Source organism: Panthera tigris, chromosome D3, assembly GCF_018350195.1.
Source record: "Panthera tigris isolate Pti1 chromosome D3, P.tigris_Pti1_mat1.1, whole genome shotgun sequence".
In the NCBI taxonomy this organism is placed as follows: Eukaryota; Metazoa; Chordata; class Mammalia; order Carnivora; family Felidae; genus Panthera; species Panthera tigris.
In genome coordinates, this window is record NC_056671.1 from 37,808,805 (window position 1) to 37,830,498 (window position 21,694).

The 21,694-nt window shown below is 35.2% G+C and overlaps 1 protein-coding gene across 7 annotated transcripts in view; it reads left to right on the forward strand.

The window, feature by feature from the left end:
- Positions 1-21,694, forward strand: part of L3MBTL4 (L3MBTL histone methyl-lysine binding protein 4) — a 441,589-nt gene that overhangs the window by 68,767 nt on the left and 351,128 nt on the right. For 4 of the 7 annotated variants that reach the window (XM_042961811.1, XM_042961812.1, XM_042961813.1 and 1 more), the window contains 2 exons: positions 14,098-14,178; positions 14,551-14,655. In XM_042961811.1, the coding sequence (XP_042817745.1) occupies positions 14,584-14,655 (72 nt within the window). In that variant the 5' untranslated portion in view covers positions 14,098-14,178; positions 14,551-14,583. Of the gene's footprint in view, positions 1-14,097; positions 14,179-14,206; positions 14,296-14,550; positions 14,656-21,694 lie in introns of those variants that run through there. The other 3 variants (XM_042961817.1, XM_042961816.1, XM_042961815.1) reach the window with 2 other exon arrangements.

Below are 21,694 nucleotides of genomic sequence, written 5' to 3' on the forward strand. Positions count from 1 at the left end.
ATTATAGTACTGTTAATTTTCCTCTCCAAACTACTCTGCTGCATTTTATGTTTATCATTTCCTTGCTTCTTCAAAATAATTTGCCACATAAGAATGTATCTCTAAGGCACATATTGAGTGCTTTTGCTTGGTTTGTGTTTTAAAAATGTATGCTGCAGTCTTCTGGTTTGCTTTGTTTATCCAACGTTATTGCTAATTATGTTCTTGCATATGTAGTTGCAGCTGATTCATTTTCACTGTGTAATGTTATATTGTGTGAATATAACACAAGCTACTTTTTTCAGATTCTTACCGATATATATTTGGATTGTTTCCAGTCTCTCCTCCCTCCCCCCCCCCCCCCCCCCCCGTTAATATAAACTTGTCTCCTAATGGAGTACAATTGCTACAGTCCTCGGGTCATGGGATTTGCTGGAACCTCTTCAGCTTTCAAGTTTATGATGCTAAATTGTTTTTTGGTGGTTAATCTTCTGCCAGCAGAGCATGAGAGTTCCCATTGCTCCTCAACCTTGCCAACATCTGATATTATCCGAGTTTTAAGTTTTTGCCACTCTAATGGCCATGAATTGGTATCTCATTGTGGTTTTATTCTTAATTTTTCTGATTACTAACCAGGCTGAGCAACTTTTCTAAAATTTCTTCATGAAGTGCTTATTCATGGCTTTGCACCTTTCTCCCCTCTATGGATTGTTATATCTGTCTGCTATTGCTACCAAAGCTACTGCATCTTAAGATCTTAATAGATCTTTGGCTGATTTGTGACTGGGTTTGCCTGAGAAGCTTAACTTTTTATTATTTTTTAGTGTTTACTTATTTATTTATATTTTTTTGAGAGAGAGAGAGAGTGCACACATATGAGGGCGCAAATGGGGAAGGGGCAAAGAGAGAAGGGGAGAGAAGATCTGAAGCAGGCTCTGTGCTGACAGCAGAAAGCCTGATGTGGGGCTTGAATTCACAAACCATGAGATCATGACCTGGACCAAAGTCAGATGCTTAACCAACTGAGCCACCCAGGCACCCCTCCTGGGTAGTTTATAAAAGACTTCAGGCCAGTGGTACGCTGGGTGTGGCTACAAGTTGGTAAGGTTCAGGTGTGCTACCTTTATTCATTGTGGGGCTCACTCTGAAGGATGAAAGGCTAACTGAGGCATACCCTTTTAATGATGTATAGTTGCAATGTAGTAAAGTCAACACAAATTGCACCAGCACATTTTAAGTCCCAGCTAACATTGCATCTCCCATTGGCCAAACAAGTCATAGGCAAGCCTAAATTGAGTGTATTTGGTTCAAATGGAGCCATGGCAAGAGTGAGGATGTCTCATTCTGTAGAGGAGGTCAAGAATTTAAACTGAGGAAAGTGAAGGTATGGAAAAATACATTTTATATAAATGGAAACCAAAAGAGATCAGCGTAGCTGCTATAGCTATAGCTAAGAGAGGTGGGTATACTTGTATCAGACAAAATATAATTTAAGTAAAAAACTGTCACAAGAGACAAAGAAGAACATTATATAATGATCAAAAGGTCAGTCCACCAAGAAGGTATCACAGTTATAAACATATATGTACTTAACATCAGAGCACTTTAGTATGTCAAGGAAACATTGACAGAACTGAAGGAGAAATAGACAGCAGTAACTCTAACAGTAGAAGACTTCAATACCCCACTTTCTGTAATGGATAGAAGATCCACAGAGGATCAATAATGATACAGAGGACTTGAATAATATTGTAGAGCAAATGGACCAAACAAATACAGAGCATTCCACTCAATATCAGCAGAATACATTTTCTTCTCAAGCACACACAGAAATTTCTCCAGGATAGGTAATATTTTAGGTCACAAAACAAGTCTTAACAAATTTAGAATGATTGAAATCATACCAAGAATCTTTACTGATCACAGTGGAGTAAAGGTAGAGATCAGTAGCAGAAGGAAAACTGGAAAATTCACACAAATATGTGAAATTAAACAAACACTCAAACAACCAATGGGTTAAAGAAGAAATCAAAAAGGAAATTAGAAAATACTTTGAGACAAATGAAAACAAAAATACAACATAATGCAACTTATGGCATACAACAAAAGTAATACTAAGATGAAAGTTTATTGTGATAAGTGAATACATTAAAAAAAAAAGATCTCAAATAAGCAAGCTAACTTTACACCGTAAGAAGCTAGAAAAAGAAGAATAAACTAAACCCACAATTACCAGAATAAAGACAATAACAGTTTAGGACAGAAATAAATGAGATAGAAAATAGAAAATAAAAGAAAACCAATGAAACTAAGAATTGAGTTTTTGAAAACATAAAATTGAAAAATCTTTAAACCAATTAGGAAACAAGGAGAAAACTCAAAATCATATATGAGAGAAGGGATATTACAACAGATGCTACAGTGGTAAAAAGGATCAACAATTCTATACCAACAAACTGGATAACCCAGAAGAAATGGATAATTTTTTAGATACATACAATCTACCAAGACTAAATCATGAATAAATAGAAACTCTGAATAGATCTGTAACTTCTATGGAAGTTGAATCAGTAATAAAAAACTTCCAAGATAGAAAAGCTGAGGACCAGATGTCTTCATTGGTGAATTCTACCAAACATTTGAATAAGAATTAATGGGGCACCTGGGTAGCTCAGTAGGTTGAGCATCCAACTTTGGCTCAGGTCACGATCTTGAGGTCCGTGAGTTTGAGCCCCCCATGGGGCTCTGTGCTGACAGCTCAGAGCCTGTAGCCTGCTTCCAATTCTGTGTCTCTCTTTCTCTGCCTCTCCCCCACTCACTCTCTCTCTCTCTCTCTCACTCTCTCTCAAAAATAAACATTAAAAGAAAATAATTGATGCCATTTCTTCTCCAACTCTTCTAAAAAATTGAAAAGAGAATACTTTTAAATTCATTTTATGAGGCTGACATTACCCCAATACCAAAGCTAGACAAAGATACCACAAGAAAGGAAAACTGTAGGCCAGCATCCTGGACGAATATAGATGGAGAAAATCTTCAACAAAATATAGGCAATCAGGATCAAACAACACATTAAAAGGAGCATAAACCATGACCAAATGGGATTTATCTTTGGGATAAAAGGATGGCTCAACATACAAAATCAATTAATGTGATTACTACATTAATGAAATAAATCACATAATCATTTTATTAGATGCAGAAAAAACATTTGATAGAATTCAAAAACTCTTCCATGACAAAAACTCTCAGTGAACTAGGGATAGAAAGAAAGTACCTCAGCATAGTAAAGGTCGTATATGAAAAGCTCACAGCTGGCATTATATTTCCTCTGATAATCAAGTTTTCACATATACCTTTCTTTTTGGAGGCTCTCTCATCTTTTTTGTTGGTCTGTTTGCATATCTCTGCACAAGTATCATACTGCCTTAGTAACTATATCCATTTATCAATTGATGGGCTTTGAGTTGTGTCCACTTTTTGGCTGTAATGAATAATGCTGCTATGAACATTTGTGCACAAGTTTTTGTACAGATGTGTGTTTTCTTTCCTCTTGGGTGCATGTCTAGGAGTGGAATTGCTGGTACACACTGTTTAACATTTTGAGGAGCTACCAAACTATTTTCCATCCTACCAAACTGTTTTCCAAAATGACTGCACCATTTTACATTCTACGAGCAATATGAGACGTCTCTGATTTTCCCATATCCTTCTTACTGTCTGACTTTTTGATTATAGCTATCTTATAGTGGGTGTGAAATGGGTTTTTTATTTCTGTTTCCCTAATGATTAATGATGTTGAATATCCTCTTTTCACGTCCTTATTGTCTATTTGTACATCTTTTTTTTTTTTTTTTTTTTTTTTTTTAGAGAAATGTTTGCTTAAATCCTTTGCCTGTTTGGGGGAGGGGTTCTTATTAATAGTTAAACTTCTTTTTATATTCTGAATACAGGTCTTTAAGATATATTATTTGCACTTATCTCACCACCCCCACCCCATTCTGTGTGCTGTCCTTTCACTTTCTTGATGGTATCATTTGCAGCCCAAAAGGTTTTACTTTTGATTTAGTCCACCTTACCTATTTTTCTTTTGTCACTTGTACTTTTTGGTGTCATATCTAAGGAACCATTTCCTAATCCAAGGGCATGTATTTTCTTTCCTGTATTTCCTTCCTGTATTTTCTTTCAAGAGTTTTGTAGTTTTAGTTCTTACATTTAAGTCTGTGGCCCACTTTGAATTAATATCTGTATTATGGTGTAAGGGAGGGATCCAGCTTCATTCTTTTGCATGTGAATGTCTACCTGTCCCAACACCATTTGTTGAAAAGACTATTTTTTCCCCTAGCAAATTGTCTTGACACCTTTGTTGAAAATTAAGTAGACATAGATGTATGGGTTTATTTCTAGAATATCGGTCTATTTAATTGATCTGTATGTCTGTCTTTATGCCAGTGCCACACTGTCTTGATTATTGCAACTTGTAATAAGTTTTGAAACCAGGAAGTACGAGTTCTCCAACTTGCTACTTCTTTCTCATGATTGTTTTGGCTGTTCTGTGTGGGTGTGTGTGTGTGTGTGTGTGTGTGTGTGTGTGTGTTTCGTTTTGTTTTTTTTTGCATTTACATTTGAATTTTAGGCTCCCACCTGGGATTTTGATAGAGATTGCATTGAATCTATGGATTAATTTGGATAATATTGCTATCTTAAAATTAGTAAATCTTCGAATATATGAACAAGGAATATCTTTCCATTTATTTTTTTTCATTTATTTCTTTTTATGGTGTTTTGTAGTTTTCAGTCTGTAAGTCTTGCACTTCTTTATTAAATTTATACTTATTTTATTGATCTTATTGTGAATGCAGTTATTTTAATTTATTCTTGGTTTATTAATTTCATTTGTATATAAATGCAAATAATTTGTATATGAACTGGTTTCATAATTTGCATATGATATGTATTAAGCCTAATAGCTTTTTAGTTGATTGCTTAGGATTTTTTTTTTTTTTTTACATACTAGACCATGTCATTGTAAACAGAGACAGTTTTCATTCTTCCTTTCCTATTGGGTGCTTTTTTTTTCTTTTTCTTGCCTAGTTGCCCTGACTGGAATCTCTAGCACATTGTTAAATAGAAATGAGATATGAGATATTTTTGTCTTGTTTGTGATCTTGGAAGGAAAGCTTTCAGTCTTTCACCACTGAGTGTGATGTCAGGTGTAGGTGTTTGATAAACTCTTTATCAGCTTTAGGAAATTCCTCATATTCCTATCTTGATGAGTGCATTTTTTTAAAACATGAAAGAGTCTAACTTTTGTCAAAAGCTTTTTCTGTGTTTATTGATATGCCTGTGGTTTTTGTCCTTCATTCTCTTAATGTGGTATAATACTGATTTATATCAGTACTGATTTTACAAAAATCAAAAGGATTATAAGAGAATACAGTTGACCCTTGATTTTCTAATATTAAATTAACCTTCCATTACTGGTCATGTTGCGTAATTCTTTTATATGTTGCCGGATTCAGTTTGCTAGTATTCTGTTGAAGACTATTGAATCTGTGTCCATAGGGATATTGGTCTATAGGTTTATTTTCTTGTGTTATCATTGTCTGGTTTTGAAATCGAGGCAGTACTGGTTTGTCTCACAGGATGAGTTGGAAGTAATGCTTCATCTCTTCTTTTTGGAGAAAAGTTTGTAAAGGATTGGTATTATTCTTCAAATATTCAATGTAGATCATCTGGGCATGGGCTTTTCTTTTGGAAAGTCTTAAAATTGCTACTTTTATCTCTTTACTTATAGATGTACTCCGCTTTCTATTTCTTCTTGAGTCGTTTTCAGTAATTTATGTATTTTTAGAAATTTCATGTTATCTAATTTGCACACAGTTTTTGTGGAACAGTTGACCCTTGAACAACATAGGTTTGAAATGCGTGGGTCTACTGTACAAGAATTTTCTTGATAAATACAGTATGGTACTCTTAATGTATTTTCTATTCCTTATGATTTTCTTAACAGCATTTTTTTCTTTAGCTGTGAGAATACAGTATATAATACATGTAACATACAAACTGTGTATTAATCAACTGTTTATGTTATCAGTAAGGCTTTGGTCAACAGTAGGCTATTAGTAGTTAAGTTTTTAAGGAGTCAAAAGTATGAGTAGATTTTTGATTGCACAGGGTGTCAGTGTCCCTAACCCCTATTTTGTTCAAGGGTCAATTGTATTCCTTTAGAATCCTTTTGATTTTTGTAAAGTCAGTACTGATATAACCTCTTTCATTCTGGTTTTAGTAATTTGAATCTTCTCTTTTTTCTTGGTCTGGCTTAAAGTATGTCATGTTTGGTTATCTTGTTGACTATACTTTAAATTGCCAAGGTTTTAAGCTTTTTTCATATCCATATCTTTTAGTTTTACCTACTTGTGTTACTGTTCATCATTTCTTGTTCATTTCTTAGGCCTGTTTTTACTTCATTTATCATTTTGAGTATCCTAAACTGATTTATTTAAAAATATTTATCAATATTTTCCATAATTTAAATTTTATCAGGATGAATTCTTCCCTCCAGTGGCTGATTTTATGGTCTTTCTTAGTATTTGATTTCTTTTTGTGTTTTTGAATTTTGATTTTCAGATGCACTTTGAGTGGGAGGATTTTTTTTTCTCATTCTACACATACCTACTTTCTCCTGGATTTTTAGTGTTTGTGGTTGCCTGTGCCTGGCTCCCTGCAGCCCACTTCCTGGTCAGGAGTAGCATTTGTTCTTCCTGCCTTCTTAGACTCAAAGTTATAGCCCATCCTTCCAGGCATTTGTCTCGGAAGTTCCATTTGGCTCCCATTCACCAATGGTGGAGCCTCCTTCCACCTCTTGGCTTCTGAGGATAAACCTGGCTATAGCACCCATCTTTTATTGACCACTGGCTTCCTAACTTCCTCTGCCTTTCTCTTGCTCTGAAGCCTGATAGCTTTAAGACTTGCCACTCTGTTTCTGATTTGTGGTATGTTGACAGAGAGGGTTATTTGGTGTATATTTTAATGGCTTTGTTCTTGGTTTAGGCCAAAGGAGCATTTCCTCATCTGTAAAGTATGAGTGATAATGGTACATATGTCCTTGGGTTGTCATAAGTATTAATTGAAAGTCTGTATGTAGAGGGGTTGTGGCTATGCCAAGAATATATGAGTACACAGGTAATGTTAACTGCTAATACAATTAAGAGAGGGCAAAAATTCACACAGAAATTGTCAAAATGCACTTAGTTGTAGTTATTTATTAATTTATTCAAACACCAACTACTATGTATTATTATTGACACTGAGTATCAATGGTTACATTTTAGCCTGGTAATATCTTTGAAATAGTGGCAAATCAATACAATAATCAGATATTTGAATTCGATATTTTGGTGCTAAATTCACTTTGAATTCTATGCAGCATCGTAGAAGCAGGTGAAATGTTCTTCCACAGTGCGTTTTCTAATCATTGTTAAACATACTCTCTCTCCTGTGAACATCATATGAATTAACCATTTATGACTCTTATTTTTTGTTATTTTGTGTATATTTTTTATCCATACAGTGACCATATGATTTACTGTCTAAACTGAAACATTTTTGGGAGTGGAAGGTGGTAGTGCTAATAATTATACCAGGATGGCATGAGACAGAACTATCCTGGGTTATGAACAATAGGGCTACCTTCATTATCTCCTTTCTGAAATGTCTTAGGAATCATCCTTATATTCTGCAAAGTATCTATGACTGTCTTGATGATAACAGGTGATCAATAAGTATTTTGTGTAAGAATTACCAAATAGCAAGTGGATATAAGCAGGCAGTACATTATTTTTGTTATTTACAGACTTAAAATTTGAAGTATTAAAATTGTTTACATTTTTTATAAATAATAATCTTAATTTGTCTGCTTAATTAGGAGGTCAGTAACACAAGTGTTAGGCAGTATGCAAGATGAAAATTCCACAACAGAGAAGGAAAATCAAACTGATTCAGAGGATTAATTTGAAAATCAGTGCACTATTTCCAGAGTTTCTATCGAAATACAAATCATTTACATTATTATCTGTCCTGCTTTAAAATACTATTTAGAAGTGTCTTTAATTAAAATCACTTAAAAATGTTTTCTATTATAGCTAGTGCTTGGGTATAGTTACAGAGCCAAAGTACCCTGGGGTGCAGTGCCACCTAGTCATTATTCACCTTCATTTCCCCTGGATGATATTTCTTTAATGTGTTTTAGAATATGATGCTATTCTTCCTTGGCTCTAATTTTTCTTTTTTTAATTTCTTCAAAACTCGGGAAGGAGCCACGTGACTGATGTGACATTTGGGGCTTTCTGGGAGTAGGCCATGTATTAGGACAATCAGAATAATCCATGTATTTTGATACTGTGCCAAGGATGTCAGGTTAAGTTTATATCAAAAGAAGTGTTCTATTTTGTTGGTAGAATATATCTTGTGGTTTGACATTTGAAGGGGTTATATAAAACCTTCCTGTCGCCCTTTCTGTGTCATGCTATCTTCTATCTGTCCATCTACCTATCTGCATATCATCCGTCTCCTTTGTGTTGCATTTGATGAAGAATTATATTTAATTCCTTTTTTGTCTGGCAGCAAAATCTTATATGGGCTGTTGGGTATATTTTGTATTTTTGTTTCATTATCTAAAGGAAATCCAATTGTTACTAAATTGTATTTTGAAACTTTTCAGTGGAAAAAAATTCATCTTTTTTCTCTAATACATAATATGAATTCAGGCTTTCTTGTTTTTTTTTTTTTTAACAAACCAGAGTTATTGATAATTACTAGGGATTAGCAAAACAGATCACTTTGATGGCAGGAGAAAAGCCTTAGTGGCCAGATGATTTCAGTTTGACAAGCCATGGGGTGTTATTAGTTATGAAATGCAAGCTAGCCTTGGCAGTGCTTATGTCTTGTGCAATAATACTTTGCTAAAGGCATCAAGTCTAAGCTGTTCATTTGCATAGATGTTCAGAGTATTACTGGGAGCTAGGCATGATAAATTTTATTTATATCCTACAAAATGAATGTAATATTATTGAATTTATTATGTAAGTGCCTATCTTAAGGACATAAATATCAAATGGCTAGAAGGAAATGGATATGAGCAAAAATTTTTTTTTTTAATATATGAAAGAAAAAGAGAAAGGAGTTGTTAAGTTAGAGAACTACACTTATCTAGGCATATAGCACGATAAAAGGGGTGGTGTAGGGATCAAGAACTAATAACACTAACTTAAGGTGTTTGAGGCTTCTCTGTAATTCAGAGATGCACTTAATGCAGTTAAGGGCCCCAAACCCATCCTGAAAGTCCATTGTGATCCAGGTACTATCTAGACAATAGAAAAATAAGGATCAGTAATTTAGAATCTTTGTCATAAGGAAGCTTAGAGCCACATAAGGGGAGACATATCTATAAATAAAAAAAATATATAGTATAAGGTGTTGAAGAATGTGACAAAGATAAGAACAAGACAATGGATCTTAAGTAAGACACACCTGGTCCACTGGGAGCAGGAGGTAGGCAAGGAAGACTTTTCTCAAGAATATGAAGTCTCTTTGAGTTGAGTAATAAAGAATGATTAAGAATTAGAGATTGAAAAAGGAGAGGCAGATAGTAGGGAAGGTGTTCTGAGGTTGAGAGACCAGTAAAAGTATGGGGCTGAGAAGCAGTGTTCCAAACAACTTGGCTGGAGCTTAAGATTGGAGGTAGTCAGAGTTAATAGGAGTAGGAGAAATGAATTCAAGAAATGTTGAGTAGGTTAAAAATGAGCAGAACCTGGTGATGGAGTGTGAGGTGTGATGTAAAGGATGTAAATGATCCTAGGTCTCTGGCTCAGGCAAAGTCAGGGCCACCATTAGCCCAAAAGGAGTCTTGAATCAGAAAAAGATGCATTTTCTGACTGGCCAATGTTAACCCTGGCAGAGGGAATGGCACGTGTGCAGAACCCAGAGTACATTTCAGCTTTCACTTGCCATTGGCTTGGTACTCTTATATGCAGTGTCTAGTTTGAAGAACTGTGAGGGGCAGAGGTGGGCAAACGGGTGATTAATCATATCATTACTGCAAATAGGAAGAGAGAGCAGAACTAGGAGGCAGTGGGAGGGGAAATGATGAACTCAGTTGTGAATATGTTCAGTTGATAGTATCTGGGGTCATTGTTCAGGGGCACATATCAAGGAAGAAGTTGGATGTATGATTCTAAAACACTGGGGACTATAGATGATTTAGGTCTACTAAACTTTTTTTTCCCTGAAGTTTATTTATTTTGAGAGTGACAGAGAGAGCATGAGCTGGGGAGGGGCAGAGAGAGAAGGAGACAGAGAGAATCCCAAGCAGGCTTCATGCTCATTGCAGAGCCCAACATGGGGTTTCATAACCTGAGCTGAAATCAAGAGTCGGATGGATGCTTAACTGACAGAGCCAGGTGCCCCTAAACTTTTTAAAAATTACATGTCAGTTGTAGTTAAAGCTTTTCAAAGAGAATTATAGCTCCACTGGTACTCATCTAATACTATGGGTAAGTTCTCCAAAATGGTTAACCTGCTTATCAAACACATTCCAAATAATTTTTCAAAGAGTGTCTACTCTTATTTATGTATTCATTTTGTTTTTTTAATTTTTATTTTTGTTGGAGTATGTTTGACATACAATATTTTATTAGTTTCAGGAATACAACATAGAGATTTGACAAATATATACATTATGAAATGGTCACCACAGTAAGTATAGTTATCATCTATCACCATGCAACATTATTATTAATATTATTGACTATATTTTCCATACTGCACTTTTCATCCCCATGATGTTTTTATTTTATAACTGGAAGTTTTTACCTCTTAACCCCCTTCATCTATTTCACCCATCCTTCTAGCTCTCTCCCTTCTGGAAACTGCCAGTTTTTTCTCTATCTCTATGAATTTATTTGTTCATTTGTTTTATTTTTTAGATTCACATATAAGTGAATCATATACTACTTGTCTTCTTCTATGTGATTTTTTCCCCTTAGCATAGTAACCTCTATGTCCATCCGTATTGTCATGAGTGCCAAGAATTCATTCTTTTTTATGGCTGAGTATTACTCTGTTGTGTGTACACACACACACACACACACACACATTTATATATATATTTATTTAACATCTTCTTTATCCATTCATCTATTGGTGGACGCCCAGGTTGCTTCTATACCTTGGCTTTTTTTTTTAAATAATGCTTCAATAAACACAGGGGTGCATGTATCCTTTTGAATTATTGTTTTGTTTTTGTTTTTGTTTATGTTTTTCTTTTTCTTTTTCTTTTTCTTTTTTTGGTGAATACCCAGAAATGGAATTACGAGTTGTATGGTATTTCTATTTTTAATTTTTTGAAGAATTTCCATACTGTTTTCCATAGTGGCTATACCAGTCTACATTCCCACCAGCAGTGCACAAGGATTGTCTTTTCTGTGTATCCTTGCCAACACTTTATTGACTTTTTGATACTATTTTGACAGGTGTGAAGTGATATCTTATTGTGGTTTTGATTTGCATTTTTCTGATGACTAGTGATGTTCAGAATCTTTTCATGTGTCTGTTGACCATCTGGATGTCTCCTTTGGGAAAATGTCTGTTCAAGACCTCTCCCTGTTTTTAATTGGATTATTTGTTTTTTTGGTGTTGAGTTGTATGTGTTCTTTACATATTTTAGATTTTAACCCTTTATTAGATATATCATTTGAAAATAACTTCTCCCATTCAGTGAGTAGCCTTTTTGTTTTGTTGATGGTTTCCTTTGCTGTGCAAGAGTTTGATGTAGTGCTATTTTTTTATTTTTGCTTTTGTTGCCCTTGCATGAGGATACAGATTCGCAAAAATATTGCTAAGGCTGATGTCCAAGAGATTACTGCCTACATTTCCTTTTAGGAATTTTATGGTTTCAGGTCTTACATTTAGGTCTCTAATCTATTTTAAGTTGATTTTTGTGTATGGTGAATGAAAGTGGTCCATTTTCATTCGTTTACATGTAGTTGTCCTCCTTCCCCAGTACAATTTATTGAAGAGACTGTTTTTTCATCATTGTATTATATTCTTGCCTTCTTTGTGACACATTTATTTACTATGTAAGTTTGGGATATTCTGCTCTGTGGATCTATGCATCTATTTTTGTGTCGGTTTCATACTGTTTTGATTACTAAAGCTTTGTAATGTAGTTTGAAATCTGGGATTGTGATACTTCCAGCTTTGTTCTTCTTTCTCAAAATTGCTTTAAGTATCAGGGTCTTTTGTAATTTTATTTAAATTTTTAATGTTTATTTATTTTGAGACAGACAGTGTGAGGAGGGGCGTGGCAGGGAGAGAGGGAGACACAGAATCCAAAACAGGATCCGGGCTCTGAGCTGTCAGCACAGAGCCCGATGCGGGGCTCAAACTCATGAACTGTGAGATCATGACCTGAGCCCAAGTTGGATGTTCAGCCTACTGAGCCGCTCAGGTGCTCCAGGGTCTGTTGTAGTTTAAAATAAATTTAAGGTTGTTTGTCCTAATACTGTGAAAAATACTATTGGCATTTTGATAGGGATTGAATTGAATCTGTAGATTACTTTGAATAGTATGGACATTTTAACAATCTTAATTTTTTCAGTCCACAAACATGGTATATATTTCCACTTACTTGTTTCATCTTCTTTTTTTTTTTATCAATGTCTTATGTTTTTCAGAGTTCAGGTCTTTCAACTCCTTGGTTAGATGTTTTACTAGGTATTTTATTATTTTTGATGCAGTTGTAAATGGGATTGTTTCTATAATTTCTTTCCGTTACTTTGTTCATAGTGTATAGAAATATCTGGGTATTAATTTTGTATCCTGTGACTTTACAGAATTCATTTATTAATTGTAACAGTTTTTTGGTGGAGTCTGTAGGGTATTCTGTACAGTTGTCCCTTGAACAATGTGGGGGTTAGGGGCACCAATCCCAGTGTAGTTGAAAATTTGCATGTAACTTTTGACCCCCCCAAAAAACTTAACTATTAGGTGCCTACTATTGACCAGAAGACTTACTGATAACATAGTCAATTAATCCATGTTTTATATATTACATATATTATATCCTGTGTTTTTATAATAAAGTAAGCCAGAGAAAAGAAAATGTTATTAAGAAAATCATAAAGAAGAAAAATACATTTACAGTACTGTACTTTGTTTATTGCAAAAAATCTGCATATAAGTGAACATGTGCAGTTCAAACCCATGTTGTTTGAGGGCCAACTATATATAGTATCATGTCATCTGCAAATAATGAAAGTTTTACTTCTTCCTTATCAATTTGGGTGCCTTTAATTATTATTTTTTGTCTTATTGCTGCAGCTAGACTTTCTAGTACTATGTTGAATGAAAGTGGTGAGAGTGGACATCCTTGTCTTTTTCCTAGTCTTAGATAAAAATCTTTCAGCTTTTCATTATTGAGTAATCTGGTTTTGTCATGTGTGGCTTTTATTATGTTGAAGTATGTTCTTTCTAAACCAAATTTGTTTGGCGTTTTTATCATAAATGGATGTTGAATTTTGTCAGATGCTTTTCTGCATCTTTGAGATGGTCATATAATTTTTATTCTTCATTTTGTTAATGTGGTATGTCATGGTGATTGATTTTCAGATATTGAACCATCCTTGCATCCCTGGAATAAATCTCACTTACTTCTGGTGAATGATCCTTTTAATGTATGGTTGAATTAAGTTTGCTAATATTTTTTTGAAGAATTTTTGCATCTGTGTTTATCAGGGATATTGGCCTATAATTTTCTTTTTTGTAGTGCCTTTGTCTGGTTTTTGTATCAGGGTAATTCTGTCCTCATAGCATGAATTTGGAAGAATTCCTTCCTTTTATATTTTTTGGGGATAATTTTGAGAGGGATAGTTATTAACTCTACTTTCCATGTTTAGTAGACTTTACCTGTGAATCCTCAAGTCCTGGACTTTTGTTTGCTGAGAGTTTTTTACTACTGATTTAATTTTGCTACTAATCTACTACTGTAATTGTTAGTGTACTGAAGAGTGGTCATAAAAAATTGGTTTGGTAAACTTTTTTTTATTTTCTCTGTTCCAGATTGCTGTGCTATGCCTTGTATGACAAAAGTCCTCTCACCAAGAATACTTTTGCCTTGACACCTGTGGACGGTCAGACTGTGTGAGTACAGCCTATCTGAATAGGCAGATTGCAGTGAATCCAAATTGGTTAAATCAGCTGAGCAAACAAAACAAAAAAACCAAACCAAAACAAAACAAAGCAAAAATGATGTAATAGGTAAGACCAAAGAAAAGTATCTATTTTCTTTGTGATATAAATTCTAGATGAGGCGGAAAACTCATCTCTTTTCCCGTTAACTTATTATTATAGTAGTGTCTATAAAAGCAACAGTGAAATTTTTATGTCACCTCAGTTTCAGGGTATTTATGGAAACAAATTAGAAGAAGTTTAATGAGAAAATTTTGGGGGGATTGTTTTTGTTATTCTAAAGGGGCAAAACTCCTAAATTTTTTATGTGGCACTATTTTGCAGAAAAACACTTTGCTAAGGAGTGCTAAAGTGGCAATGAAACAGCCCAACAGAAAGAGGAAGCTTAGTATGGATTCCAAAGAGCATTTGAATCAGGATGGATGCTTGGTAAGATGTCAGTTCCTGGGCCCTTCCTTCTAGTTTGTGCTCACTGTGGAAATTCAGTGTGATTGTATAGTTTGTGTAACCACAGCAGAGGTGTTTTCTCAATGGCTAGGAGCTGGTTGCTTCTGGTTGAGGTTTATATATAGAGCTATTGAATACAAATGTCATTAAGTCTGATACATTTTAAAGGGTAATCTTCATTTTGAAAGTGAAAGGAGACCTTTTCTTTTTCTTTTTTTTATCTTAAAAACATTTTAATGCATATTCTTTGAACACATTTATATGTACATATATATTTTAAACATATCATAGTGCATACATGTAAATCAGCTATTGTACTACATATATCTCACACAACAGGGGAATCAAAACAATTCTACCTACTGATATTCTGTGACTGGCCAGTGTTGTCCAAGACTTTATGCTGGTATTTACAAATATGGTGCTATGGTATTTACAAATATTGCTATAATAAGATCATTACTTCTGTGAAAAGTACAAGATTTATCTTCTTGATAAATGTTTTCATACTTAAGATTTTATCAAATAAAATTTCCTTTGATGTTTTTATTTTATTTTTGAGAGAGAGAGTCAGAGCACAAGTGGGGAAAGGACCAAGAGAGAGGGAGACACAGAATATGAAGCAGGCTTCAGGTTCTGAGCTGTTGGCACAGAGCCTAATGTGGGGCTTGAACTCATGGACGGAGAGATCATGACATGAGCTGAAGTTGGATGCTTAACTGACTGAGTGACCCAGATGCCCCTCAAATAAAATTTCTAAAATAATCTCCTTTTATCTTAATACCCCATCAAATATACCACACATAGTTTATGTCTTCTTAGAAAGAGGTATTTCTCCAACTGAAGATAATTATTTGATGAATAGTTTGAAAAAAAATAATCTAAAATATGAAGAAGAAAAAAATATTTCCCCCCCCTTACAAAATCAGTTATCTAATAGTCATTTAAGGAGGAGCTTAAATTTGATGTGGAGACATAGACTAAAAGGTTAAGAGTAGTTATTACTAGATGATTAGAGGTGCCTTTTATATTGTCTTTTCTATTTACTTAGTTTACCGTAAGCATGTGTTACTTTTTGAACTAGAGATAAAGCTATACCTATGTATGTACAGGGAAATTCCAGAAAGAAAATCCATCAAGTATCAGTCCTGGCATGTCTTAGGTTTTAGAGACTTCTGTTTTATAAAGATGAAGGTAATTGATCATTATCAAGTGAGGGATAGAGATGGTGAACTGGAGGGCGTTGTGTTTGTTGGGGTTTTGCAGAGAAACAGAACCAATGGGAGTAGCTGACAGTCCTGTCACACACTCTCTGTTCACAATCTTTGTCCCTACTTGATAATGATGAATTGTATGTATATGTATATGTATATGTATATGTATATGTATATGTATATGTATATGTATATGTGTATGTATATGTGTGTACATGTATATAAAAGATTTATTTAAAAGAAATTTTAAAGAAATTGATTCATACAATTGTGGGGGCTGACAGGTCTGAAATCTATAGGGCAGGTTTGTAGACTGCAGACTCACAAAAGAATTGATGTTGCAGACTTGAATCTGGAGGCATTCTGCAGGCAAAGTTCCGTCTTCTTCGGAGAGGTCAGTCTTTTATCTTGTAAGACCTTCAACTGATTGGATGAGGCCCACCCACATTATGGAGATTAATCTGCTTTACTCAGAGTCTATTATTTGAATGTTTTTTTTTTGTTTGTTTTTTATTGTTAAGTTAGCTAACATACAAGGTAGTCTTGGCTTTAGGAGTAGATTCCTATGATCCATCACTTACATACAGCACCCAGTGCTCATCCCAACAAGTGCCCTATACCCATTTTCACCACCACTCCACCCCCCCACCCTCATCAAACCTCAGTTTGTTCTCTGTATTTAAGAGTCTCTTATGGTTTGCCTCCTACTCTGTATCTTATTTTTCCTTCCCTTCCTCTATTGTCGTCTTTTAAGACTCTCAAATTCCACATATGAGTGAAATCATATGATATCTGTCTTTCTCTGACTTATTTCGCTTGTCATAATACCCTTCAGTTCCATCCATGTTGCTGAAAATGGCAAGATTTCATTCTTTTCATTGCTGGGTAGTATTCCATTTTGTATGTATGTAAGTATGTATGTATGTATGTATGTATGTATGTATGTGTGTGTGTATACATCTTCTTTATCCACCCATCATGGTGGACATTTGGGCACTTTCCATAATTTGGCTATTGTTGATAGTGCTGCTATAAGCATTGGGGTGTATGTGCCCCTTCGAATCAGCACTCCTGTATCCTTTGGACAAATTCCTAGTACTGAAATTGCTGGGTCATAGGGTCATTCTATTTTTAATTTTTTGAGGAATCTCCACACTGTTTTCTAGAGTGGCTGCATCAGTTTGCATTCCCATGAACACTGCAAGAAGTTTCCCCTTTCTCCACATCCTCACCAACATTTGTTGTTTCCTGAGTTGTTAAGGTTAGCCTCTCTGACCAGTGTGAGGTGGTGTCTCAATGTGGTTTTGATTTGTATTTCCTTGATGATGAGCGATGTTGAACATCTTTTCATGTGTCTGTTTGTCATCTGGATGTCTTCTTTGGAAAAGTGTCAGGGCACCTGGGTGGCTCAGTCAGTTAAGCGTCTGACTTTGGCATAGGTCATGATCTTGTAGTTTGTAAGTTCGAGCCCTGCTTCAGGCTCCATGCTGACAACTCAGAGCCTGGAGCCTGCTTCGAATTCTGTCTTCCTCTCTCTCTGCTCCTCCCCTACTCATGATCTGTCTCTCTCTCAAAAAGAAACATTAAAAAAAAGAGAGAGAGAAAAACTGTCTATTCATGCCTTCTGCCCACTGGATTTTTTTTTTGGGGGGGGTGTTGAGTTTGGTAAATTCTTTTTAATTTTTTTTTAACGTTTATTTTTGAGACAGAGAGACACAAAGCATGAACGGGGGAGGGTCAGAGAGAGGGAGACACAGAATCTGAAACAGGCTCCAGGCTCTGAGCTGTCAGCACAGAGCCCGACGCGGGGCTCGAACTCACGGACCGCAAGATCATGACCTGAGCCGAAGTCAGCCACTTAACCGACTGAGCCACCCAGGCGCCCCTGAGTTTGGTAAATTCTTTATAGAGTTTTGATACTAACCCTTTACCTGATATGGCATTAGCAAACATCTTCTCTTATTCTGTCAGTTGCCTTTTAGTTTTGTTGATTGTTTCCTTTGCTGTGCAGAAGCTTTTTATCTTGATGAGGTCCCAATAGTTCATTTTTGCTTTTATTTTTCTTGCCTTTGGAGACATGTCAAATAAGAAGTTGATGCGGCCAAGGTCAAAGAGGTTGCTGCCTGTTTTCTCCTGTAGGATTTTGATGGTATCCTGTCTCACATTTAGGTCTTTCATCCATTTCAAATTTATTTTTGTATAAGGTATAACAAAGTGGTCCAGTTTCATTTTTCTGCATGTTGCTGTCCAGTTTCCCAGCACCATTTGCTAAAGAGATTGTGTTTTTTCCATTGGATACTCTTTCTTGCTTTGGCAAAGATTAGTTGGCTATGTATTTGTGGGTCCATTTCTGGGTTCTCTGTTCTATTCCATTGGTCTGTGTGTGTTTTTGTGCCAGTACCATACTGTCTTGATGATTACATGTTTGTAATTCAGGATAAAGTCCAGGATTGTGATGCCTCCAACTTTGTTTTTCTTTTTCAACATTACTTTGTCTATTTGGGGTCTTCTGTGGTTCCATACAAATTTTAGGATTGTTTCTTCTAGCTCTGTGAAGAATGCTGGTGCTATTTTGATTGGGATTGCATTGAATATGTAGATTGCTTTGAGTAGTATTGATATTTTAACAATATTTGTTCTTCTAATCCATGAACATGGAATGTTTTTCCATTATTTTGTGTCTTCTTCAGTTTTTTTCATAAGCATTCTATAGTTTTTAGTGTACAGATCTTTTATCTCTTTGTTTGGGTTTATTCCTAGGTATTTATTTTATAGTTCTTGATGCAATTGTAGATGAAATTGATTCCTTGATATTTATTTCTGTTGCTTCATTATTAGTGTATAGAAATGCAACTGATTTCTGTTCATTGATTTTATATCCTGCAACTTTGCTGAATTCATATATCATTTGTAGCAGTATTTTGGTGGAGTCTTTGGGTTTTCCATGTAGAGTATCATGTCATCTGTGGAAAGTGAAAGTTTGACTTTTTTGCCAATTTGGATGCCTTTTATTTATTTTTGTTGTCTGATTGCTGAGGCTAGGGCTTCCAACACTATGTTAAACAACAGTGGTGAGAGTGGACATCCCTGTTGTGTTCCTAATCTCAGGGGAAAGCTCTCAGTTTTTCCCCATTGAGGATGATATTAGCTGTAGGCTTTTGATATATGGCTTTAATGTGTTTAAGTATATTCCTTCTTTCAGGGCTTTCTTGAGGATTTTTATTAAGGAAGGATGCTATATTTTGTCAAATGCTTTTTCTGTGTCTATTGACAGGATCATATGGTTCTTATCCTTTCTTCTATTAATGTGATGTATCACATTGATTGATTTGCAAATATTGAACCAGCCCTGAAGCCCAGGAATGGATCTCACTTGATCACGGTGAATAATTCTTTTAATATACTGTTAAATTTGGTTTGCTAGTATCTTGTTGAGAGTTTTTGCATGCATGTTCATCAGGGATATTGGCCTGTAATTCTCCTTTGTATTGGGATCTCTGTCTGGTTTGGAAGTCAAGGTAGTGCTGGCTTCATAGAATGAGTCTGGAAGATTTCCATCAATTTCTGTTTTTTGGAACAGATTGGGAAAAATAAGTATTAACGCTGCTTTAAATGTCTGGTAGAATTCCCCTGGGAAGCCATCTGACCAAGGACTTTTGTTGGGAGATTTAAAAAAAAATTTTCTTTAACATTTGATTTTGTAAAAATATTTATTTATTTTTGAAAGAGAGAGACAGAGCGTGAGTGGGGGCAGGGCAGAGAGAGAGGGAGACACAGAACTCATAGAAGGCTCCATGCTCTGCACTGTCAGCACAGAGCCCTTTGTGGGGTTTGAACCCATATACTGTGAGATCATGACCTAAGCCAAAGTTGGATGCTTAATAGACTGAACCACTTGGGTGCCCCTGTTGGAAGATTTGTGATAACTGATTCAGTTTCTTCATTTTCTATGGGTCTGTTCAAAGTTTCTATTTCCTCCCTTTTGAGTTTTGGTAGTATGTGGGTGTTTCCATTATTCCAGATTGTCCAATTTGGTGGCATATGATTTTTCATAGTATTCTCTAATAATTGTTTGTATTTATGTGGTGTTAGTTGTGATCTCTCCTCTTTCATTCATGATTTTATCTATTTGGGTCCTCTGTCTTTTCTTTTTGGGAAGTCTGGCCAGACTTGTTTATTCTTTCAAAAGACCAGCTCTTAGATTTATTGATCTTTTATACTGGTTTTTTTTGTATTCTATATTGTTTATTTCTGCTCTAATATTTATTATTTCTCATCATCTGCTGGCTTTGGGCTTTCTTTGCTGCTGCCTTTGTAGTTACTTTAGGTGTGAAGTTAGGTTATGTATTTGGGACCTTTCTTACTTCTTGAGATAGGTCTGAATTGCAATGTATTTTCCTCTTAGGACTCCTTTGCTGCATCCCAAAGGGTTTGGACTGTCATGTCTTCATTTTTCAGTTGCTTCCATATATTTTTAAAATTTCTTCTTTAATTTCCTAAGTTTACTCATTCATTCTTTTGTAGAATGTTCTTTAACCTCCATTTATTTCTGTGCTTTCCAAATTTTTTCTTGTGGTTAGTTCAAGTTTTGCAATCTCAAAATATACATGGTATGATTTCATTCTTTTGTATTTCTGAGGGCTCTTTTGTGACCCAGTATATGATCTATTTTGGAGAATGTTCCATGTGCACTTGGGAAGAATGTGTATTCTGCTGCTTTTGGATGAAAAGTTTTGAATATATCTGTTATGTCCATCTGGTCCAATATGTCATTCAGAGCTGTTGTTTCCTTATTGGTTTTCTGCCTAGATGATCTGTCCATTGCTTTAAGTGGAGTATTCAAGTCTCGTATAATCACAGTATTATCTATACATTTGTGTTTGGGATTAATTGATTTATATATTTGGGTTCTTCACATTGGGGGCATAAACATTTACAATTGTTATCTCTTATTGATGTATAGACCCCTTAATTATGATGACCTTATTCATCTCTTGTTTCAGTGTTTGTTTTAAAATCTAGTTTGTCTAATATAAGTATGGCTGCTTCAGCTCTCTTTTGACATCCAGTAGCATGATAGATCTCCATCCTTACACTTTTAATCGCAGATGTCCTCAGGTCTAAAATGAGTCTCTTGTAGGCAACATATAGATGGATCTTATTTTTTTATCCATTCTGATACCCTGTTTTTTGATTGGTGCATTTAGTCTATTTACATTCAGAGTAATTATTGAAAGATAGGGATTTAGTGGCATTGTGTTATCTGTAGGTTTTGTGCTTGTGGTGATGTCTCTGGTCCTTTGTAGTCTTTGCTGCTTTCCACTCACAGAATCCCCTTTAGGGTTCCCTGCATGGCTGGTCTATTGGTCATGAATTCCTTTAGTTTTGTTTGTCTGGGAAAGCCTTTATCTCTCCTGTTCTTAGTGACAGCTTTGCTGGATAAAGGATTCTTGGCTGCATATGTTTCCTGTTTCAGAACATTAAATATTTCCTGCAACTCCCTTCTGGCCTGTGGACAGATCTGCTACAACCCTTATGTCTACCCTTGTAGGTGCAGGCCTGTTTGTCCCGAACTGCTTTCAGAATTCTCTTTTTATCTTTGTATTTTTACCAGTTTCACTATCATGTCATGGTGTTGACCTGTTTTTGTTGTTTTTGAAGGGAGTTCTCTGTGCCTCTTGGACTTGGATATCTGTTTCCTTCCCCAAATTAGGGAAGTTTTTAGCTATAATTTGTTCAAATAAACCTTCTACCCCTTTCTCTCAGTCTTTCTAACTTGGAACTCCTATGATATGGCTATTATTTCA